This window comes from Carcharhinus amblyrhynchos, chromosome 7 (genome assembly GCF_965287045.1).
Source record: "Carcharhinus amblyrhynchos chromosome 7, sCarAmb.v2.hapA, whole genome shotgun sequence".
NCBI classification, from domain to species: Eukaryota; Metazoa; Chordata; class Chondrichthyes; order Carcharhiniformes; family Carcharhinidae; genus Carcharhinus; species Carcharhinus amblyrhynchos.
In genome coordinates this window covers 9,083,363-9,107,774 of record NC_137330.1, presented here as the reverse complement: position 1 = coordinate 9,107,774, position 24,412 = coordinate 9,083,363, and the positions used below count along the sequence as shown (strand labels likewise).

The following is a 24,412-nucleotide window of genomic DNA, read 5'->3' as shown; positions in this document are numbered from 1 at the left end:
TTGAGGCTGTGCCCCCTAGTCCTACTGTCTTTTTTGAGCGGGAAGAGTCTCTCCACCTCTATCCTATCCATCCCATTCATCATCTTATACGTCTCAATGAGATCTCCCCTCATTCTTCTAACTCTAACGAGTACAAGCCTAGTTTATTCAGCCTCTCCTCATAGCTCAATCCCCTCAACTCCGGTATCAGCCTAGTAAACCTCCTCTGTACTCCCTCCAGGGCCAAAATATCCTTGCGCAGGTGCGGCGCCCAAAACTGCACACAGTACTCCAGCTGCGGCCTCACCAATGCCCTATACAGCTGCAGCAAGACCTCCCTACTTTTATATTCAATCCCCCTCGATCTGGACAGAATAGATAGGGAGAAACTTGGAAGGATTAAGAACGAGAGTACACAGATTTAAAGTATTTTGCAAATGGAGCAGAAACAATATGAGAAAGACATTTTTCATGTAGTGAGTGGTTAAAGTTTGGAATGCACTGCTTGAGAATGTGATGGGTGCCAGGTTCAATCAAGACATTCCTGGGAAATTAAGACGGTTATTTGAAAAGGAAGAATGTGCAGGGTTATGGGGAAAAGACAGGAGAATGGCAGTAAGTGAACTACTCAGAGTCAGTGCAAAAATCATACAAGCCAAATGGCCTCTTTCTGCACTGTAAAAATTTTGTGATTCTGTGATCTAAGAGTTCAGGCAATCATACATTTGTAGAATAAATATTTTTTAATTGCTGCACTGCATGGTTCTAAATAATGAAGGGTAAATTTACAGAATTGCACCATTAGCTCATTCTGGATTGGCAATCAAAAGTAGGCAAAGTTCTTAAACAGAATCACACAAGAGTTTATTCTCATATCCTTGTAAATCACACTTCAAATAAGTGCACACTTTTGGTACCTTGCTAATGGTAAAGAGATGCCACACAGTAGTGGCTTAACTTTGCAAATGGAGTTTTAGCATTTATTGCTAAAGGAATAGAGTATAAAGGCAAGGAAATGTTACTGCAACCGTACAAGGCATTAGTGCGATAGCACCTGCAGTATTGTGTACAGTTTTGGTCCCTTACTTGAGGAGGGATATAGTTACATCGGAGGCAGTTTAGAGGAGGTTCGTTAGATTGATTCTAGAGCTGAGGTGTTTGTCTTATGAAGAGAGATTGAGCAGTTTAGGTGTATATTCACTAGGGCTTAGAAGAATGAGAGAACATGTAACTGAGGTATATAAAATAATAAAGGTGATTGATAGGGTAGAGAGGATGTTTCATCTTGTAGGGAAATCTAGAAGGGTCACAGTTTTAGGATGAAGGAGTAGCAGATTTAAAACAGAAATTACCCCTCGCAAAGGGTTATGAATCTGAGGAATTCGCTACCCCAGAGCAGTGGATGCCAGGACACTGAGTAAATTTAAGGAGATAGACAAATTCTTAATTAGTAAAGGGTTGAAGGGTTATGGAGAATGGGCAGGAAAGAGGAATTAAGGCTGAGTTTAGATCAGCCTTGAGCATACTGAATGGCAGAGGCTTGAGGGGCTGAATTGCCTCCTCCTGTCCCTAGCTAGTTCCTAGGTTCTTAAACGCAATGATGTTTTACATCCACCTAAGAGAACAGATTTAACATTTCATCCAAAGCACAGTACCTCTGACAGTTCAACACTCCCTCAGAACTGAGTGTCAGTCCCGATTTTGTGTCTCTGTATAAAGTTTATTTATTAATGTCACAAGTAGGCCTACATTAACATTGCAATGAAGTTACTGTGAAAATCCCCTAGTCGCCACACACACTGGGGGACAATTTAGCACAGCCAATGCACCTAACCAGCACACCTTTTGGAATGTGGGATGAAACCGGCGCACCTGGAGAAAACCCAAACATGGGAAGAACATGCGGACTCCACACAGACAGTGACCCAAGCCAGGAATTGAACTCAGGACCCTGGCGCTGTGAGACAGCAGTGCTAACCACTGTGCCGTAGAGTAGCAAGGGAATCCACAGCCTTTTAAATCAGAGGAGCGTTATTACTGAGGTACGAGTAACTGAGTTACAGTGTCCCAAAGACAACCTTCAAATTCAATCCTGAAAACAGCTTCCATATTTAGCCTCATTATTGATCCAAGACGAAGAGGTATCTAATTTCCAAGATTGGGTTGTCAGGACTGAATCAGAATAGCTGATCTCTAACGATCCCAATCAGTGACTGTCTCAGCATTAAACAAATATAAAAAGTATTTCTTAATTCCTTGCGACAGGTACTTCCTGTCCCTCTGAGGGATGTTTGTTCTCAGCCCTTTGAAGTTAGTACAGGATCTCCATCTCTCATATTAAAGCCTGCAATCTCACAGCCTCTCCTGCCTCAGTCCCTCACTAGCTCATCACTGCCAGGGGTTTGCTATCTCCTTGCAGCAACTGCCTTAACCTCTGACTTCCTGGAGTCAGGGCCCAGGAGATACCTCATGTTCACATCCCGGTACAACCCTCCCTTCACGCTTACAAACAAGGTGCAGAGAATGTGCCTGTCACCTCCCAGTGATAGCAGCACTAAGCCCTTCCCCAGTCACTGGGGGCCCTCAGCATCGCCCCACGACCCAGGCAGACCCCCCACTCACCGGGTACAGAGACTCCACGGCCGGGCTCGCCATGCTGACTGCGGCCAAATGAGACATCTGCGTCTCATAATAAGACCTGCCCGCGGCCTCCGCTAGAAACAGAGACTGAGGTCCAGAGCCCGGCACAACTCAGCGCCGACATTACAGACCGACACCAGGCCCGGACGACTCAGATAGTGACAGAGGGAGTGACCGCGATCAGCGCGAGCCGCGCCTGCCGTTCAACGGCAGCCACAGCCCCGCCCACCACCTGCCGTGGTGAAGCCCCGCCCCCCTCTCAGCAGCCACTACGGGAGCGCCGCCACAGGGAGACCCACCTATCCCGAAGCCCCGCCCACCGCGCATGGCGTGAGCCTCCGTCTGCGGTGAAGCCCCGCCCACTGCCAAATCTGCCGACCAGGGAGCCCCGCCCACCAAGTGCTCAAGAACGCTTCGAGCGCGCAGCGCGGTGACGTGAAGAGGATCCGCCTCCCGACGTCTGACGTTGGGCACGTACCGTGGCCTTGCGACAGCCAACATGGAGGAGGAGAAGAGTGAAGGATTGTCGCTGGATGTGTTTCTGAGTCGGCTTTACCAGTGCGGTGAGGGTGGCCGATCGCTGTGTATGGGAGAGAGAGAGAGAATAGGGGGAAAAAAAACTCCCTCTGCTTTAGGCTCCCTTACCCCCGGCCAGACGGTGGGGAGGAGATTGACCAATTCCCAGTCATGGGGGGAATGTGACAAAGAGCCTGTTTTACTCAATGAGTGGTAATGAGCTGGAACTCAGGAGCGATGAAGTATTTTAGGAGGGAATTGGATGGGTGCTGAAGGGGACTAAGCTTTTGGAGTGTGGATGGATAGGATTCTTTGAATTGATCTACAGAAAGCCAACGTGGATTGGAATTAAAGGCCTCCTTCTGTGCCATGGTGACTGAGTAATTGGTAGGGCTGTCCTGGCATTATCAACAGGTTGCCATGGCATCATTTGCATCTACAGGTGAAGACTGAAAGGCCTCAGATTAACATGCGTAATGCAGTGACACAGTTGTTAGCACTACTGCCTCACAGTGTCAGGAACCTGGGTTTGATTCTGGCTTTGGGTGACTGCGTGGAGTTTGCACATTCTCCCAGTGTGTGGGTTTCCACTGGGTGCTCCGGTTTCCTTCCGCAGTCTAAAGATGTGTAGTTTAGGTGGATTGGCCATGTTAACTTGTCCCTTGTTGTCAGGGGATTAGCCACGGTAAATATGTGGTGTTATGTGTATTGGGCCTGGGTGGGATTGTTTTTGGTGCAGGTTGATGGGCCAAATGGCCTCTTCCTGTAGGGATTCTATGATTCTGTGATCTCATCTGAAAGATGAGCCTTCTGATTGGTACAACAGTTCATCAAAACAGTTACTGTCTGGCCTGGGATATGAGGTTAAGTGTCTGGAGTAAGACTTGAGCTGGTGATCTGTAACCAGGGGGTGGATGAGAGGAGAGAGCTGCTGCTGATGGCCAAGTACCAAAGTGCTTCACCACCAGTGGGTGACTTTGTGAAACATAATCCCCGTGTGCATTTGGGAAACTGCAGGGCTATTTTGCTTTAAACCTCTTTGAATGGTATTTTTCAAATTGACTATTGTAGAAGAAACGACAGTGAATGAAACGACGGACAGGAAAGGAAAAGCAAAGCTGAAAAGGAGAAAATGCAAGCAAAAGAAGAATGAAGAGCAAACACTTTGCTCAGAGGTCCAGCTTGTGCCTTGCAACACCACACTACCCACAACAAGTCAGTCAGTTGCAAAGACAGTAGCCAACTCAGCACGCAGGGTTCCAAAGTGTCTTGTCAAGTTGCATGCTGAACTTCTCAATTCTATGGCTGACTGTGCGGTGCAGGCAACAGCAAAGGAAGAAAACAACGGAAGTGTCACCAACAGCAAACAGGGGTCAGTAGAAGTCGTAACCTTTACTGAGTCTCGCAAGAGAAAGAAGCCGGCTATGAAAAAAAACAAAGTAAGCTTCTGAATTTCATTTTAAACATCATTTTAAAATACTGGAAGTTTTCTCAGCTACATTAACAGTGCTAGACAATCTGTGCAACCTCCTCCTGCATATTTGTTTTCTTTCTCTCCTCTGTATCTCGAGTGCCAGTTGTTTCCTGTCTTTCCTTTACCATTTCTGCCTGCTTTTAAATGGTAAATCTGCACCAGTACAAAATAGGCTCCCAACCCACGGTCTTGGTTTGGAGAAGGAGTTTGGAAGGAGCGTGAGATCTCTTGCCTTTCTTCTGGGCAGGCTCACTCATTGATATTGTTATAAAGCGGCGATTGATTTCACCCCCCCCCCCTCCCCAAGCACTAATGCCGAAAACCCAAAGAGGAGCACCTTGCCTCATGTGAAGTGGTGTGACCTGCTCTTTAGCAACTTCTCGTGGTTAAAGGAAAAATAAATTGCTGTCACTCACACTAAAATATGTAACAATTTATTTATCTAACAGCGAACAATTTAACTAAATTATTAACAAACTGAATAAATCCCTTCTAACTATTAACTATTCCCGAATAAAACATGATTGTAATGGTACACTATTCAAAAAAAAATAAATTCCCACTCATTAACAAAATAGAATTTAGTCACCCTAAATTACAACCAGGTTTTGTGTCTTCCGGAACCTTCTGGGCCTTCTCTGATTCTTTTGTCTGGATTTCTTTCTTCTTTGGTACCTTTTGCTATCTAAGTGGTGCTTTCTCTAAACATTGAACGGTGCAGAAGGAGGCTGTTCGGCCCATCAAGTCTGCACCGACCACAATCCCACTCAGGCCCTATCTTTATACACTTATCCTAGCTGGTCCCCCTGACATTAAGGGGCAATTTAGCACGGCCAGTCCACCTAACCTGCACATCTTTGGACTGTGGGAGGAAACTGGAGTACACAGAGGAAACCCACGCAGACACAGTTGTGAAGCTATGAGAGCCAGTGACTGACTGACGCTTTCGAACTGAGACAAGAGCTGTTAATTGTGGCAGGTGGCAGTTGCTCTCCTCCAGTTTGTCCTACTGCCACCTTTTATACCCGTGATGACATATAAAAATTCCCCACAATAGGATTGGTCCTAGGTTGTCAAAACCATCAGATTTAATTTTAATAGATTGTTGATATCTAAGTGCCTGATTCAAATTTATTGGCTAAATTCAAAAGCCTGTTGACTTGTTAAAAATGGCTGTTTGGCCTTCCGATACAAATGTTTCAGTTTGGGCTTTCTGTGTACTTGCATTTTAAATCTCTAAGCACAGAAAAAGCACCAGCTTTTAACGGGACCACACAATGTTTTCCTCCCTAGCATTTTACAATTTTACACACACCAAATTCTAACTGCCTACTCCCAGTCTACAATTACTCTACCTAACTTTGTAACACTATGTGTCTTGTCTAGTCTTAGCCAGTGCTTCCCAGTGTTGTGGATTTCCAGCTTGTTGTGCTGTTGATTGCAGCGTGATATGAACCATTACTGTATGGCACCAGGCACAAAGAGAGCTGTGCCTGCGTCTATGTACAGTCCTTGTGTCGCACCATTTCATGCATTACTTTAGGCTGATGAGATAAAATTCCTTACGCTTTGTGTTTTTTTTGGGGTCCTTGTGCTCCTAGAACTGTGAGTAAATAGAAATGACACCTGGCAGACCATCTCTTCCAGCAGCAAGACATGATCCCTGGGATCATGTTGGTGCTTCTCTAACTTGACCTTTAATTACTTCCTAGATGGCACAGTGGTTAGCACTGCTGCATCACAGTGCCAGGAACTCGGGATCGATTCCTGGCTTGGGTCACTGTGCAGCCTGCACATTCTCCCTGTGTCTGCATGGGTTTCCTCCGGGTGCTCCAGTTTCCTTCCACAGTCCAAAAGACTTGCAGGTTAGGTGCATTGGTCATGCTAAATTCTCCCTCAGTATACCCGAACAGGTGCCGGAGTGTAGCAACGAGGGGATTTTCACAGTGATGTAATTGCAATGTCAATGTAAACCTACTTGTGACATTAATAAATAAACTTCAACTTTTCTCCAACAACTGGGTTGATGGCTGGTTCCCCTTAAGGGTAAAATGGTTGACATTGACTAAGTTTCTGGGACCCACTTAATATCTTACCCAACTGCTTCTCTCTCTTTCACTCACTATCCATCCTGCCACTTCTCCCAACCTCTCCTTCCATCTCTACTCTCTCTGTCACGTAAATTTTTGTTTACAGGATTTGTGGGGAGAAGGTTTACCCCGTTTTCTAAACTGATGTGATCGCTATTGCAATGGTGGACTTCTGCTTGGGTGCATTTAAATTTTGAGTTCATTTATTTTTATTTTCATGTGTTCAGGTGAAGAAAAATGTTAAGCAGAACAATACACAACAAAAAGTATTTAGCTTGGAGACGGTAAGTCTTGATTCAGCTCCTTTTTATTCTAGAATACAGACTACACTAGAACATTGTCCTCTGCAGAAAAATGGTGATTAGCAGCTCTGTGTTCTGAACCTTTTGTTGTATTTAAACCTAATAATTGGTGACGGGGGAATGGGACGTTGGTTGGGATGGAAGGTGAACAGAGATGAAATAAAGATAATTCATTTTGCCACAAGTTTTAATGATCTGGAATTCACTGCCTGAAGGAGTGGTGGAAGTAGATCGAATAACTTCAAAGGAAAAAGAATCCCCAGACTATTGGGAAAGAGCAGAGATGTAGGATCACATAGGTATGGTGGTTTAACAGTAATGTTTTGTGCTTTATGATTCTATAATGGCTAATGGACAGAGACGTAAAATAAACTTCGTGAAGACTGCTTTAGTAGAGATCTCTGTGGTTGTACCAAGGTCCCAGGTTTACTTCTAGGCCTGTGATAGATTTGCTGCTTTCAAACAACAGCGCAATTAGCTTCTTAGCTCTTGTGGGTGTGGCAGAGTGGTTATTTTGGATTGGGGAGGCAATAGCCTAGTGGTATTATCATTAGATTATTAATCCAGAAATTCAGCTAATATTCTGTAGCCATGGGTTTGAATCCTGCCACGGCAGATGGTGGAATTTGAATTCAATAAAAAAAGTCTGGAATTTGCTAATGACCATTGTCTGGAAAAAACCCATCTGGTTCACTAATGTCCTTTTAGAGAAGGAAATCTGTCGTCCTTGCCTGATCTGGCCTTATGTGACTCCAGAGCCACAGCAAAGTGGTTGACTCTCACTGCCCTGTGAACTAGGGCACCAAGGGATGGACAATAATTGCTGGCCAGCCAGTGAAGTCCATGTCTCATGAATGAATTAAAAAAAAAAGCACCTTTTCCTGAAAGCTGTGTTACTTTGAAAATCTTGCTTGAACCGATCGCTCTCTGGTATAGATAGCATTGTACTTACTTGGCTTTGCACCTCATTGTTGACTCGTCCACCTAGGCTCACATGAGAATGACAGCCGTTTGGGGAAAAGGCGTGCCAGGCACCCTGAGATCATTATCCCAGTAGAAATCACTGTCATTCAGCAGGGAAGACAACGTTAAAGTAAATAAAATGGAGACTGATTGTTAATGCCTTTCTCTTTACAGGCTCGTCTGGAAGTGCACAGATTTGGTCTCTCAGGATACAGAAAAGAACAGCAACGAGAGTTTGAACGAGAGCGAGCTATTATGCTTGGGGCTATAGTAGGTCACTTTGTGAATAAATGTTTGTAAATAATCTGCTGTGGTTTCCAACCTTGACTCTTTCCTCCTGGATAAAGTTTGCCTCAAAGATTGATGTATTTATCTGTTGATCTCTGTTCTTCATCCAGTTCTTACAGAACAGAGTAGAGGTTGTATTGCCCTTTACCCTGGCATTCCAGCTCATTGAACCCAGACAGCTATTTCTGTTTATTTTCCTACTCGCTGCTTTGCTCTCTAATGAATTTCATGGGCCCAGAGCTTTACAAAGAGTTGTGGCCTTATTAGCAGATGAATGACAAATTAAACAATATCTTTTAGTAATGGAATATGAGCAAATGGGAACATGGGTTTCAAGTCTTTGCCACTAAGTACAGCCCTAAGGTTCTATAGTGGTAGCATATAGAGAGACAAAGCTTGCACAACGCTCCCCCTCCACCCCCCCCCCCCCCCCCCCCCCCCACCATTAGTGCTAGCAGTTATCTATACAAAGCTTGTGTGTACTTATTCTGTTAGCTGGGTTCAAGTTAGATGCATGATTAAGCACACAATCCAGAATGACATTCCAGAGTCTGCACGTTCTCTCTGTGTCTGAGTGGGTTTCCTCCTGGTGCTCCGGTTGCCTCCCACAGTCCAAAGACATGCTTTTTGGGTGCATTGGCCATGCTAGGTTTTCTCGTGTATGCAAACAGGCGCAGGAGTGTGGCGATGAGGGAATTTTCACAGTAATTTCATTGCAGTGTTAATGTAAGCCTACTTGTGACTAATAAATTAACACTAAATTTAGCAGTACAATACCAAGGGAATGTCTCACTGTCAGTGGTGTCACCTTTTTGGAAATGTTAAACAGCAACCTCATCTGCTCTATCGCTGATCCCATAATACTATTCAAAGAAAGGGAAAAGATGATCTCCCCGCTGTCCTGTGTAATAGGATCCTACATGTTAATGTATTTATTTTTATTCATATATGTAGAACACAGTGGCACAATGGTTAGCACTGCAGCCTCACTGCGCCAGGGACCCAGTTCAATTACAGCCTTGCACAACCGTTTGTGTGGAATTTACACATTCTCCCTGTCTGCATGGGTTTCCTCCAGGTGATCCGGTTTTCTCCCACGCTCTAAGGAGATGCTGGTTAGGTGCATTGGCCGAGCTAATTTCTCCCTTAGTGTCCCAAGATGTGTAGTTTGGGGGATTAGTGGGTAAATACTTGGGGTTATGGGGAACAGGTCTGGGTGAGATTGCCCTTAGTGTCAGCGGGATTATCTAGGCTTACAAGAATAGGGCCTGTGTGGAATTGTCCACAGATGTGCAGGTTAGGTTGATTGGCCATGCTAAGAAATGCCCCTTAGTGTCTAGGGATGCATAGGTTAGAGGGGATTAGTGGGTATAATATGTAGGGGTATGGGGATAGGGCCTGGGTGGGATTGTGTTCGGTGCAGACTCGATGGGCCGAAGAACCCTACAGTGCAGAAAGGGGCCCTATGATCTATGTCAGTGCAGACTCAATGGGCTGAATGGCCTCCTTCTATATTGTATGGATTCTATGAATTCACAAAATGCTTACGTCAGAAATTCACATGTAAATGACACATTGCAATTGTAGTAACTGTTAGAATTTGAAAATCACATCCTGATGTTTACCATCTTTTTTCCCTGTTTTGCTTCTGTTCCAGCCCCCAAAACGTGAATATATAAATTACAAAATTTACCAGGAAATGATAAAAAGTAAAGCTGCAATGAAACCGAAGGAAACGGTTAGTATTGTTTCATCAAAGTACGCTATTTCAGCCAAGTATTTTTTATATGTAATGTTTTTCAGACATTGTTCTACTTGTGACACAAGTTTCAGAGCATAGTTAAATAACAACTCTTACGATTTTAACATATTGGGTAACATCAGTATGAATAGAAGACTGGCTGGCAGACTATGTATAAATGTTTTTTTTTCTGTTTAGCAGGATGTGACAAGTAGAGTTACGCAGGGGTCTATGCTGGGGCCTCAATCTTTTATAATTTATATCAGCGACCTTAGATTAAGAGAGAGAGGGCATGGTAGCTAAATTTGGAGATGACGCAGATGGTAGGAAAGTTTATCATGAAGAGGTCGTAAGGAGGTTGCAGGTGGATACAGATATGTTGAGTGTGGGCAAAAATCAGGCAGATGCAATATATTGTGGGAAAATGTGAAGTTGTTCACTTTGGCAGGAAAATAAAAAGCAGATTAATTAAATGGAGATCGATTGTAGAATGCTGAGGTGCAGAGGGATCAAGGTGTTCTAGTGTATGAATCACAAAAAGTTAGTATGCACGTACAGCAAGTAATTGAATGCTTTTGTTTATTATAAGAGGAATTGAACATAAAAGTAAGGGTGTTATGTTTCAATTACGAAGGGCATTGGTGAGACCACATCTTGAATACTGTGCAGTTTTGTTCCCCTTATTTAAGGAAGGATGTAAATGCATTCGAGGCAGTGTAGAGGAGGTTTATTCGATTGGTACCTGGAATGTGCAGGTTAAGTTGTCTTGCAAAGGAAGGTTGGACAGGCTGGGCTTGTTTCTCTTTGCGTTTAGAGGAGTGAGGGATGACTTGATTGAAGTAAATAAGATCCCTGACAAGGTGCAAGTGGAAAGGATATTTCCTTTAGTGGACAAGTCTAGAACGAGAGGGCAATGTTTTAAAATTAGGGGGTCACCCTTTTAGGACAGAGATGAGAAGTATTTCCTCAGAGGGTCTCAGGTGGTTGAAGTGGGTTCATCAATATTTTTCAGGCGCAGTTAGATAGATTCTTGTTGGGCGAGGGAATGAAAAGTTATTGGGGGCTAAATTAAAACACAAGCAGATCAGCCATGATCTTATTGAATGGCAGAGCAAGTGCAAGAGGCCAAATGGCCTATTTGTGCTCCTATTTGGTATGTTTGTATTATTTGTACTGTTTGTGGTTAACAGACATCTTGTGACACGTTTATTCACTCCTGTTTTCCAATCTTTTGTTTCACTCTAGAAGAGAAAGAAAGAAGAAAGGTGAGTTATACAACCAGTAGACTGAGAGAGCTTGAGCCTCTAATGCTTTCATTTAAAACTATCGACTTCAGTCTCAGGTTTCCTGCAAATTTTAATATTCGTTGCCTGTGCGCTTTTAATTTTCTTCTGTGCTGACCCCATGCCCTCTTAAAATTCATCACATCTCATCCAAGAATTCATCTCTTGTTCCATCGATTGTCACTCAACTACGGATCATTGAAGCTTCTTTCTCTCATGTCAGTGGCTCGCTAACTGGCCTCAAGCAGTGTTGTCCCTTTCCAGAATTCCCATTATCAATCTGCTTACACAGATATGTTGTTAGCAGCCAGCTCTATTTCTATGTTGTTAGAGTGCAGATTTTTCCAATGAAACGTTCTGATGACTGAATGTGAAATTGCCAAACCAGTATTTATTGCCATCTTAATTGACCTTTAGATGATTGTGAGCTGCAATCTTGAACCACTGCAATCCATTTGGTGTAGCTGTGCCCACAGTACTGTTAGGAAGGAGTTCCAGTAAATGGATAGTGAAGGAGCATGGATATGGTTCCAAGTTATCCTATTTAGCAAATGGTAGTGCCATACAAAATGATGGTGTGTATCCTTTATAAGAAGATGGGATTTTGTTATGCTTAACAATACTGTTACAGACAGATCCATTGCCCAGATGGCTACATGAGAATGAGGTCAAGTAGTTTTTGCCCTCTTATTGGTGGTCTCACTAACTGCTACTGGACTAGTCTGGCAGATATCCCTGTAGGACATATATCCCCTTTTAAGTTTAGTTATTAATGTCACATGTAGGCTTACATTAATACTGTTACTGTGAAAATACCCTAGTCGTCATACTCTGGTGCTTGTTTGGATGCACTGAGGGAGAATTTAACATGGCCAATGCGCCTAACCAGCGTGTCTTTTGGAGTGTGGAGGATACTGGAGCACCTGGAGGAAACCCACACAGACAAGGGGAGAATGTCTATGTGGAGTCTGCACAATGACCCAAGCCAGGAATTGAACCCAGGTCCCTGGCGCTAAGGGGTAGCAGTGCTAACCACTGTGCTACTGTGGCCCATGGTTTGATAGATAGCACACTTGTCTCTTAGTCCCAGAAGCCCTACTCCAGAGTCTCGAGCAGGATTGATGTTATAATAACAGAGTACTGCAGAGTTAGAGGTGCTGTTTTTCAATGATATGCTTAGCCACTGACTGTTCTCAGGAAAATGGGATGCTTTCACATGAACTGGCTAAAAACTCCAGTGCACCAAGTTTTGATCCCCCATTGCTTTCATTCTCATTGAAGTACTTTGTCTCCCAAAGTCTTAGTTTTCGTCCTTGTCTCTGCCCCCATGGCCTTTCTGTAACATGTGTTTTATCCCTACTGTACCTTGATCTTTTCCTCACCATTAGTGAATGTGCCTTCAGCTTTCTCAGCCGCATAACCTGGAATTCTCTTAAAATTCTTGGTTGCCCCACTTCTGTGACCTCAAAAATCAAACACACAGACCAGGCTGATGGCCACCTTTCTGATCCCTCCTCCTTTTGCTCAGTTTGCATTTTCTTTTTCTCTTGCACCTCCATGAAATGCTTTTCTACATTAGTCTCTCTCGAAATGCACGTTAATTAACCCGAATTGGTGAGACCATTCACCAATAACCTCTACTGGATAGGAGTGTCAGATTGTGTGAAGCGTCCCTCTAAAATTAATTGGTATTTAGTTCCTGCAGGAGGAAGAGGAGGTCCGAAATTATCCCTACTGGGCTGATGGGACGATTTAAGAATGGAAGACTGATTCTCAGGGGCAGTGACATCAAGAGAATCCAAAGCAAATCAAAACGCATGTAAACTTGTTGCAATTTCCAAAAATAAATTCCATTCTAGTCACAAATGTTTTGTTTGCAGCTCAGTTGTCTGTTTTGGGTGCACTGTTTGGTTACGGGGATTAGGCATCAAATTTGCCAAGTTTGAGATTTAAGTTTTGTTTCACCTCCAGTAGATGTGATCAAATAACCACCTCCAGCTCACAGACAGTTTTGAATAAGTTTTTGTTTTGGAAACAGTAAAAATTGGAGAGGACCAACAGTGTAGATGAATAACTGAGGAAATCTTGCTCGCAATGCAGGCTTGTTGATCATCCAGATGGAATGAGTGTGTCAGGAATTGCAAGCTTGAAATCTGCCCATTCTTTCATTAGCAGAGGGCATATGGGCTTCAATATCTTAAATTATCCTTATGGAGTAAGTTGAGTTGGGTCCTTTCTGTTAAATGTTGCAAATGATGGACATTGAAGTGCAGACTACCAAACCACAGGGTTCTGAGCTAGGAGAAATTAAAGAGCCTCAGATTGTTTAATCCTGAACTAGGTTGCACTTGATTACTTTTCAGAGGATGTTGATCATCCAAGATGGCAAAAAAACTGAATAGGTTACTGGGGGGGGGGTGCAATTGAGAATTATTGATCTTTGGGTTAAGACAGTGGTCTCTCTATTCCTGTTTTCCTGCGTTTCTTCTTTATTGAGTGCATCAAAAAAAAATCCTGATTTGTAAATCTGACAGCAAGTTTATTATAAAATCTCAATTCTCCAATGAAACGTGAGTCAATGTGAACTGTAACAACCAGATTTATTCAATTAACATTTATACAGACTACACACACTATTTTTGGCACATCAACATGCGACTGACTATAAGTATACAGGACAGACATCCACTATTTATGTAATACCTAGTTTGAGAGCAATGAGTAGACAGTAACAGAATATTATGTATAAAAACGGGGAAAAAAATACCAAACTATCCATTGCACATAAAAAAAAGTTTAAATCTGAGGAAATATCCACTAGTCACAACAAAACAAATCAGCGGACCAGCCGCTAAAGTTCCTGACGACTGGGTTCTCATTTAAAGGTCTTTAATACATTAGATGGAATCATTAGTGGAGAGAGCTCATTAGTTTTTAACTTCAGTGTGACCTGGAGCATCCCCAAGCTACTGACGGTAAAATATAAAACACAGTACTGAACTATACTTTCTCAAAGACAAGTATTGTGCTCTCATAGTTTCAAGAATTTCCATCTATGCATGGGAGGATATTTCATAAACGTCCTAGCTGCCTCAGACATTATTTGTGCACGAGGCTTTTACTCTGTTTAAGAACAAATTAGTTCTGCAGTTCCAAACCTTAGTTTAAATGATGTAGTGTTGCAATTTAGAGTTGCATAAAACAATGCTATTTTCATGAATACTTTGTTTTTTAAAAAACACATTCCACTTCAGAAACAGAGAAAAATAAATTGAGTTTGAATGTGTTTCACTTAGTATTTTGACGAAAGAAAGTGAATATGGTACATCCAGATAGTTAAGTTGATTGAGAGAAGCAAAGGTCTGTTGATGGATGACCCTCACACAGGTATTATGCTTAACCAGATTCCAGTCTGAAGTTAAAGTGTACAGTTACACTTTGTCAAGATGAGCATAATCAAATCAAGTAAATGTTATTCTGAAAAGTAAATCTGCAGGAAGTAGCTGCACTGTATGGAACACATGATTACAGATATCAGACATCAGACAATCCAGTTAAGAACATTGTCTAGTGCTTTTAATAGGGAGCAAAATATGCACTTTTTATAAGAGTCTTTGTCACTGCATTTAACTTAAAGGGAATATTTTGTCATTATCTTTTACCCAAGTAATTTAGTTATGAATAGAAAGATTTCTCCAAAGGGAAGCATATGTTCAAGAGTTTCAGCAAAGTGCCTGTGAGAGTTCAGTATTCAGCATATAAATTGCTGATTTCATTTGGGGGAAATTCTGAATGAGGACTTTATTGCATTCAATCTAATTTTATAGAATGGAGCAATTAAAGAGCTCTTTAATCAACATTTCTAAAAGTAAGACCAATTGTGTCATACAGTTTTAACAGCTGTAGTTGAGACAGGTTTTCTTACGTTCAAGGCCAAAAAGCACAGGCAGGGAGAGATAACTTGCCTGAATTTCTGCTGTGTCTGAAACCTTGTTTTACTAAGCCTGCCCGTGAATAGATACTTTCCTATTCCACAGTGAGGCTATTATCAAATCTATTTTAAAAATAGTAACACTTAAAAACATTAATAACCAACACGAGTATCAGTTCATAACAGTTAAAATGCTGAAGTAAGTTAAATGTTTCTTACTAAAAGCTGACGTTTTAAATAAGTACCAATAAGTGACTAGTTCCAAATGCTTAAGATGCACATCACAAGAAAAGAGAGAATGACAACAGAACAATAAAGAATTAAACTTTCACTTAAATGATTACTAAATTACCATCCTCCATTGCTATTTGAGCTGTACCCAGAACTGGGTGACCACAGAATCAACAATAGTTAACATCAACACTAACTAAAAGCTTAAATATGTAAAGATTCCATTTGTTCAATACTGCTTCGTTAATAGATTGGACTATTATATAAAACTTTGTATTACAATCTTTATAATTTGAGTTTAGCAAACGCCATTATGTAGTAAACATGTTCAGAGAAGTGTGTATTCGTCACCATTGTAAAGGCTGGCAGTGGTTCAGCTGGTAAACATGCCACTGTACCCGTTAGTGCTGTCTATCCTGCTGCATAGTGTGCCTTTTTTAAAAGGTAATACAGATTACAAATAGTTTGTAAATACATAAAATGGTTCACTCAATTTATAACAATACATTCAAAACAGACTATTACAAAATAAATTGCAATATTAAAAATTTGACTATTTTACTTGTTTAAAAATCTGAGTTTACATACTCATCAATAAAGAGTTCAGCAGCTCTGCTTTAAGAAAACCGCATTTGAAATAGGTTCACATAATGAACTCGCTTCATAAAGAATGAAATTTAAAAACCTATCACTTTTGTGATTTCAGCATTAATCTGCATTCCGAGTCAGTCAAACGTTTATATTGTGCAAGTGGGAAAGGTTTCTTGTGAGGAGCCACTCACTACCTAACGCTTTGGATCGCTAGCTCATCACATCACTTCTCAAGTAACTAATACTTGGCTGCAACCTGTTTGAAAAATCACAGTTCAACCACATCAGAAATTTTATTTTAAAAAAAGAGCTGAGGGGAAAAAAAATCTTCATAAAGGATTAAAATAATCAATTGAAGGGAATTACCCTGGCATTTAACTGATGTGTTTCACGTCAATTCATTGCTGTGGACTTTATTCACACAACATCCACGGAATACATTCCCACAGTAGAAAAAAGTGTGAAATAAAAAATTCTGAACCTCACAGGAACTTTATTCTTCAAACAATGGAATCATAGAGTAAAATGTTACAGTATTGGAGGCCATTCAGCCCATTCACTCCATTTGATTTTCTAAGCTCTCCAGCTAGCTATATTCTCATCTTTTAAATTTTCATGTATTTCCCTTTTAAAAGCTTTTATAAATCCACTGATTCCGATAGGGCATTCCTTGCTCTAACAATTTTCTGCATAAAGAAATTACTCTGATACTTTGTTCCATCATTCAAATCTTTTACCCTCTCACTTTGTTCGATGACTCAATTTTTTAAACCTCTAGTTATCTACTCAGAGACCATAGAAATAGCTCTTCCTATTAACCTTGCATAATTTTAAACTCCTCTCAGATATCCTAACTTCTGTTTCAAAGAAAAAAATATCTTGCATTCCTCCTACCCAATGCCTCTCGTTCCTGGTATGATCCTAATGAGTCTTTAAGGCACCAAAGTTGGACACAATGTTCCAGCTGTGGCCTAAGCAATGATTGGTGTGGGGTTTAGTGCTACCCCTTTTGTTTTCATATTCTATAATCCCTACAATCTTGTATACTATGTTTCCAGTTTTATCCTGGTTAATATTTGTATTTCATCACTAAAATGATGATGATGACGATCTGGTCATTTATCTTGTGGGAGCTTGCTGTGCACAAATTGGCTACCACATTTCCAACAGTAATTGCACTTAAAGTAATTAATTGGTTTAAGTATGTTTGGAGGCTGTGGAAAAGACTAGTAGTGCATGCCTTTCCCTATTTTTACTTTGTTCTACTTTTGAAAGATGGATGGCCTGCACATACTGCCTCTGAGACAAATGGTGGGGGTGGGGCTTCCCTTATGAATTTAAAGGACCATACCATACACCATAACTTCAGAAATTCCAAAACATTGTCTTGAGAATGCTGGAGAGCAGAGTTATTCACCGTCCCATGTATTGTCTATGCACAGAGGAGACCAACAATAATGACCATTAAGAAATAGGGAACATATCTAACTGCAGCTGACAAGATGGGTCTTCTGCCAACTTGTCTGTGACTGCCTGGTCCAAACGCATGCAGGCACACTCGTAAAATCACAAGTCTGGTGCAGGTAGTGAAGTGTTTGTTATTATCCAGGATTGTGCTGTCATTTGATTGACATAGGGTTGCAAAGGAATACTCCAGACTGCAAGGATCATTTGATTCACTTGTGAGAGAGTACTTAGTGAATTTGAGGGAAACTGGAGCAGACATCTGAAATGGTAAGTCAAGATAGCAGACTTCAAGAGGAAGGGGGGTGGGCACGTGGGGAGCAGTCAAACTCCTTGTGAATAAATTCATTCTACAGCTATTTTCCATTTCGTGTTAGAGAACTAATCAGTGGAAGGTTTGTGAAATGCCTGGGAGACATCCACCCGTTTAGGGGAAGATCTTGATCTAAGAATATTCAATAATTACTTCAATAGATAGGATGTCAGAAATCTGTCTCAGTTTAAGTGAAGATATTGACCCAATGAGCAGTCCCGTTCCTTCAGGGAGGCAAGATTAGAAGGATGATTCCACAGCTGGAGCTCTTTCTTTCTGTTCTGATTCCACAAGATATCCTGGAGATGGGAGGAAGAATTTGTTTCTGGCAAAAAAACCCTTCTGCTAATTTGTCTCCTGAATTTGTTGCACGTCAAACAACAGAGACAACTGTTGCTACCCGACAAAAATCAAAAAGATGATACAAAAGGTAACACAACGCTTTGAGGTCATTCATAGAAGCAATTCCACACTATATGAAGACCATTAGTGAACTCAAATGAGACAAGTGATTGTAGCAGGTCTAAACTGAGCTTAACGGTGAATCATAGCATCCTACTTTGTATCTGAAATACCATTGTGATATTGAGACGTGACGGATCAGGACACCCTTTGGGATCATTTTTCTCTGAGATAAGATGAGAGATGCTGAACAGGACTTGCTTTTATGTAACATTTTATCAAAACAATTCATAATCATTAAATTGGTAAACAGCCAACTTGCACAGCAAGAACCCACAAATAGCAATTAAATCAATAACTGACCAGTCATTCTGTTCCTTTAATGGTACTGAGTTTAATGAGGAGTTTGACCTTCCAGCTATGGGTTCATCATGTCACCCATCGCCCCTCCAGCAAGTGTTGGGCTGGGTTATCCACTGAATATGGGGAATGAACTCACAATTTGCTAACTCCAGATAAGGCTGGAACTCACTGTGCAAGCTGATACTCATTCAATAGCTCTTCAGTAATTTATAAGCAGAATTGCTCCAATAAGAGGAATATACACTTCAAACTTGTAGCACAAAGCTATTCATAAATTAACTCACAAGGTGCAGGCTATTGGCAGAAAAAGTAAATCCTAAAGAATAAAGTGCAGTGAATATTTCCTTTTTTTTGCACATCTAAGAAACCAAATTTTAAAATAGTCAAATCAGCTCACCGACAAAATCATAACCTGAAAGGGATTAAAATTGGAACTCTTTGCCAAAGGTATGTCATTTCCCACACTCAAAAAAAAATGGTCTCACCGAGTATAGGGTCCACTAAGTATGTACAAAACTTAAAGGTTAAGGCAGTTGACTAGCTGCCATGCCTGAGGACTTCCCTGAAGTGGTGAACTTGGCATCACTTGGCAAAGGGAACATGGGCAAACCTTTTGGTGGATTGGGAGAGTGGGTTCTGGAGGGAATGTTGCTTCTTGGAAATCGGCCAAGGCATAGAATACACCAGAGAGTTTTCCACGATCTCCTGTCCCAACCTTGACACAAGTGACTATCCCTGCTCTTTTTCCAGCATTTCTATTGATGATCTGCAGAAAATGGTGAGAATTCCTATGGAAAATCTGCCCCTCGGGTCTTTAGAATGCAGACCTATCGTTGAAGTAAAAGGTGGCAGTGCCGATTGCTATAATGTGATCGGCCATGGTCAGTTGAATGTTAAAATTTTTAACTTTTAAAGTTAATGTAATTCGATTTAAAACTTTTAAATTTTGAACATTGCCAAATTAAGTAGTGCCACAAAGTGCATAATCGAGGAAATATCCACAAACATTGGCGAATTCTGTTCAACTATACATGCAAAGCAACAATCTTCCACAACACTTTTAAACACTTCAGGTGGCTGCCACCTTTGAAACCAAACAAAATGATACATTAACAAAACAGACACCAGCACAATCACAAAACACCTATTAATTTTACAACCTTCCACATTTAGTTTACATCATACAGATTTGCAAGAGTTTTTCTTGCATATTATTTTCCATAAACTCTCTTCCCATATTGTAAATACTTTATACATCAAACTGAAAAAGAAACAAGTGCATTGATTTTGGTGCTAAAATGTTTCAGTGATTTTAATTTAAAAAGGTCCTTTAGGCCACTCGCAGACCAAGACTGGGCAGGGGGATGTAAGTGTTTGCTCACTCTGTTCTGCACCAGGCACTGGAAAATGTTCAGCAGCAGCCCATTCACATGTCCCTTCCTCTCCACTCCTGGAGAATCGGCACCAAGTTTGGGATTTTCCCATTCAGCTGTCCTCCATCAATGAAAATACTTATATCGGCGAAGGCAAACAAGAGGATACCACCTCAGCAATCAGAAAAATAAATTAGGATTACATACATCAGTGGTATAGAGATGTCAGTACAGACCAGTATAAAGCTAGTTCATTCATTTAATAACTAGCTATATCTTTGTATTGGCAAATGTCAAAGTAAATATGTCAGTTTGCACTGGAGAAGTATAAACTGTTCATCTTTAGAAACAATAGTCCTGGCACTCTAACTTTTTAAGAATTTGCTTTACATGAAAGTGGTAATGAAAACACAATATCATTTGATTATTTATAATTCTTAATCATTAAAGGAAAATTGGAAGAAGCATTACAAGCTTCCTGCTGAAATTGAAGGTTAGCCCAAAAATGTTTGGGAAAAAAAATTCTCTTCCATTTCCCCTTCTATTTTCTCCACAACTGTTCCCATCCCATGTACCAGTTAACCTTTCTATACATGTAGTTTACCCTGGACTCAAGGACTGATGCTCTGGCAGGCATCTTCCCATCTCCTCTCAGCCCCTGGCAACTAAGCTATGAAACCATGGGAAGAATTGTACAGAAACAACTCTCTTTTCTAGACTGTCTGTTTGCTCTATTTCTGCTAGTTAAACTTCTGCTGCAGGACGCTTATCTTTAGACAAGTGCACAAATGATTCTCCTGTCTGGTTTTTACTGTAGGAAGGCAGGCTGAAACTCAGCTGCTGTGAAAATTGCCCCGGCACATGTTTGATAGGGAGCGATTCCAGGTAGTTACTGGAGACTTCACAAGGTGTTGTCAGTCAGCTGTGCACAGATGCATTCAGCAAATCCCAGATGCACTGGTTGCTAGAGCAAACTGCTTAATCATCCATTTTGTGGACAATGTGCAGCATGCCAGGGCACTGACGTTTTATAGAACTCCCCAAGGCACACAGAGCCTGTCCATTCCTAACCAGGTTAGATACCCGTGTCTCAGGTCTGTCCGTCAACCTGTACGTTTTGATTCTTTTGGTTGACATTGTCTGTGAGGAAAGCAGGAAGCAGATGGTTTGATTTGAGGGATGGGAATAGCTCACCATTCAAATAATGTCCTTTGCTGCTAAAAGAGAGCTAATTCCCTTTATCCAAATACATCCAAACTGTTTTCATGCTGCACACCTGAAGAAAATTCTGGTCTCACAATCTGAAGTACTTTTTTTAAAAAAGGTAACAGAGATTGTTGCACAACTGCTACTTAGAAAGCTTTTCTTTTGCTAAGAAACTGGAGTTCCTGTTTGGCTGTAACTCCTGTAGCTTCTTGAACACAACCGTTAGAATACATACCATTAAAAAGTGAAAACCATTTAGGATGTTACATCGCTGAGTATCATGTCTCACTAGTGTGAAGTAACAGAGGTTCATTTGTAATTACAGGAATTGTAGATTTTATTTTAAGGTTTTTTTGATCTGTTTTTTATATATGGGACTGGGAGTTTTGGAATAAACTTTTAATATGCGTATGGACTGCCAGTCTGTTGGTAGTCAATACTTAGACTTGCTGCTGGGGCTACAGGATTTCCCTTGTTTGATATGGTTTGGAACTTCCAATCCTGTATGAAGAGTCACCTGTTGGAAGAAAAACACATCTTAAAATATCATAGAATTCCTACAGTGCAAAATGAGGCCATTCGACCCATCGAGTCTGCACCCACCACAATCCCACTCAAGCTCTACTCACACAACCCCACTTATTTACCTTGTGAATCCCTGGCACTAAGTTCAATTTAGCATAGCCAATCAACCTAACCCACACATTTTTGGACCCAAAATGACCCCAGTAATTGTAAATTACAATATTCTTTGGTTTGAATGAAGTAGCAGCTCAGTTAGGAATTTTCAGTCAGATCTAGAAGTGTGAAAACCTTCTCTTGTTAACACCGGAATAAAGGAGTCTAGCAAAGGCACATCTTGCATCGTGATCCAATCTTACCTGGACATTCCTATTGATGCTGATAGCAGGAACAAAGATACCTTCCAAATTTTCAAAGGCCACAGGGCCTTGCTGCACATTGTTGATGTAAAATGAGAGGATATGCTTGGTTAGGTCCAGGAGAACTCCAATTGTTGTACCTTTACAAATCCCACCTTCTGTCCTAGAATATGTAAAATGAATATTCTATTCAAGCCGACATAAACTGTTTTGATTGAATTAAACAACTTTCCCATCTGATATTTCTATTACTGCACTGCATTGAGACTAGTGTCACACACTGTGGTACAGCAGTTAGCACTGCTGCCTCACAGCGCGAAGGATCCAAGTTCAATTCCGACTTGAGTCACTGTCTCTGCAGAGTCTACACGTTCTTCATGTTTCTGTGGGTTTCTCCAGGTGCTCCGGTTTTCTCACACAGTCTGAAAGACACTGGTTAGGTGCATTGGCCATGCTAAATTCACCCTCAGTGTACTCAAACAGGTGCTGGAGCGTGGCGACTAGGGGATTTTTTTTTACAGTAACTTCATTGCAATGTTAATGTAAGCCTACTTGTGACACTAATCACTAAACAAAGAACAAACAATAAACACAATTGAAAGAGAAAATTGTGTTTTAAATGTGCCAATTAAAAAAAGAACAAATGCTATACCATCAGGGATTTTCAATCTGACATCCGGGAGAGGAATCTAAAGGATCTACAAAAAATTCTAGCTGATAAAGTCCTGCTCCCAGTACAACCTCTTATTATTAACTGGCAGGATGCCCTTTGCACCTTTGGCAGGAAAACAGTTCAACACAACCAATAAGGATTGAAAAGCATACAGACCATCAGAAGTCAGGAGCACTTCAACCTGTGACAGTGTGGATTGTGTGCCAACCGGCACAGCCTGAGCTCAGGTTTCCCTCAATGCAGCATGTCCAGAAGACATAAGAACAGAAGTAGGTAATTAAGCCCATCTAGTCTGCTCCACTAGTTACTGAGATCATGACTGATCTGATATGATAATCCTTAGTTCCACTGACATGCACAGCGTGGTCGAGACCTCCCACCCTGACTAAGCTAGATGAGAATCCTGTGCAGTCCAACTGTGTTAAATATGACAACGTGGACTGAGATGTTTTAAGTTTATTGATAGTGTCACAAGTACACTTACATTAACAGTGCTATGAAGTTACTGTGAAAATCCCCTAGTCACTACATTCTGGTGCCTGTTCGGGTACACTGAAGGAGAATTTAGCATGGGCAATGTACCTAACCAGCACGTCTTTCGGCTAACTATTGTGCCATCCCAACTGAATCACCCAAGTAATTACTTCTTTCAGGTGAGCCAAAGAAAATTTTCAATTAGTGCAGTTGATAATCGACTAAATTATGGAATGAAAATGACAGAACAGCACTTTTTAGAAGTTTTAAATTGTTTGTTCTTGGGATTTGCTCAGCTATTGTTGCCCTGAGAGCATTTAGAACCAACCACATGGTGGGTTTGAGCTGTACATAGGCTAAATTGGCAGGAAGATCACCAATGAACTAATTAGTGTTTTTTTTAATTCCTGGTGAGACAACACAAATAACCACCTTTTCTGAATTATTTTCTGAAATATTGTATAGTCATAAAATAAACCACTTACCTATTTGTGTGGGAATTGCAGTGCATAAACCAGCTGCGATTGTTGTCGACATACATGGCCCAGGCCTTATCATCCTTGCCTAACATCATATCCTTTACTAAATTAATTCGCGCCACTCCAAAAGCAGGATCAGGATGGTTATCATAACGATCGACAGACAGTTCCCAGTAATGGACTCCTTTGGAGAGTGCGACAGATCCCAGTACGACACGATCGTCGTAGCTATTACACGTAACAGTCAGGTTATCATTAGACAGAAGGATATCCGGATGGGCAGAAGTGGGGTCAAAGGTGAACCAAGCCACTGAAATGGAATAATAGAACAGCAACTTCAAAACAGCGAGTAACATATTCTGACAGACCCTGCTTCTCCATCTCAGTCCCTCCTCTTCTGCAGAATTATGCCAAGTTATGAAGGTGGCTACTGTTTATTTGAGCCTAACAGGTGACAATGGCAGGTTAATCCAGAGGGTTGGCACTGCTGCCTCACAGTGCCAGGGACCTGGGTTCGATTCCGGTTTGGGTCACTGTCTATGTGGAATCCACATATTCTCCCTGTGTCTGCTTGGTTTCCTCCGCGTGCTCCAGTTTCCTCCCACAGTCTGAAACATGAGTTGGTTAGGTGGATTGGCCATGCTAAATTCTTCCTTACTATACCCGAACAGGCACCAGAGTGTGGTGACTAAGGGATTTTCACAGTAACTTCACTGCAGTGTTAATGTAAACATACTTAAAATGAGTAGGAAGTC

At 41.4% G+C, this 24,412-nt stretch overlaps 3 protein-coding genes across 4 annotated transcripts in view; 1 reads left to right on the top strand and 2 right to left on the bottom strand.

Annotated features, from left to right (window-relative positions):
* The window catches only part of gnpat (glyceronephosphate O-acyltransferase), a 35,235-nt gene extending 32,452 nt beyond the window's left edge, over window positions 1–2,783 (bottom strand). The window contains exon 1 of the mRNA XM_080191914.1: window positions 2,602–2,783. Coding sequence (XP_080048040.1) covers window positions 2,602–2,658 — 57 coding nt within the window. The 5' untranslated portion in view covers window positions 2,659–2,783. The remainder of the gene's footprint in view (window positions 1–2,601) is intronic.
* Window positions 2,784–3,085: 302 nt separating this feature from the next.
* fsaf1 (40S small subunit processome assembly factor 1) lies at window positions 3,086–13,153 on the top strand. The gene is made up of 7 exons (XM_080191913.1): window positions 3,086–3,182; window positions 4,207–4,574; window positions 6,927–6,983; window positions 8,139–8,234; window positions 9,910–9,990; window positions 11,239–11,258; window positions 12,973–13,153. Exons 1-7 carry the CDS (start codon window positions 3,119–3,121, stop codon window positions 13,097–13,099), a joined length of 813 nt encoding a protein of 270 aa, XP_080048039.1. The 5' UTR covers window positions 3,086–3,118; the 3' UTR covers window positions 13,100–13,153.
* Window positions 13,154–13,847: 694 nt separating this feature from the next.
* The window catches only part of trim67 (tripartite motif containing 67), a 46,932-nt gene continuing 36,367 nt past the window's right edge, over window positions 13,848–24,412 (bottom strand). For both annotated transcript variants that reach the window (XM_080191911.1, XM_080191912.1), the window contains exons 8-10: window positions 23,664–23,967; window positions 22,032–22,194; window positions 13,848–21,667 (exon numbers count right to left, since the gene is read on the bottom strand). In XM_080191911.1, coding sequence (XP_080048037.1) covers window positions 21,584–21,667; window positions 22,032–22,194; window positions 23,664–23,967 — 551 coding nt within the window. In that variant the 3' untranslated portion in view covers window positions 13,848–21,583. The remainder of the gene's footprint in view (window positions 21,668–22,031; window positions 22,195–23,663; window positions 23,968–24,412) is intronic.

Excerpts from the sequence above, each read along its gene's own strand:
- fsaf1 (XM_080191913.1), top strand. The coding sequence starts at position 3,119 with ATGGAGGAGGAGAAGAGTGAAGGATTGTCGCTGGATGTGTTTCTGAGT. Across the intron at positions 3,183-4,206 it reads GAGTCGGCTTTACCAGTGCG|AAGAAACGACAGTGAATGAA; the intron begins GTGAGGGTGGCC and ends TGACTATTGTAG. Across the intron at positions 9,991-11,238 it reads CAATGAAACCGAAGGAAACG|AAGAGAAAGAAAGAAGAAAG; the intron begins GTTAGTATTGTT and ends GTTTCACTCTAG.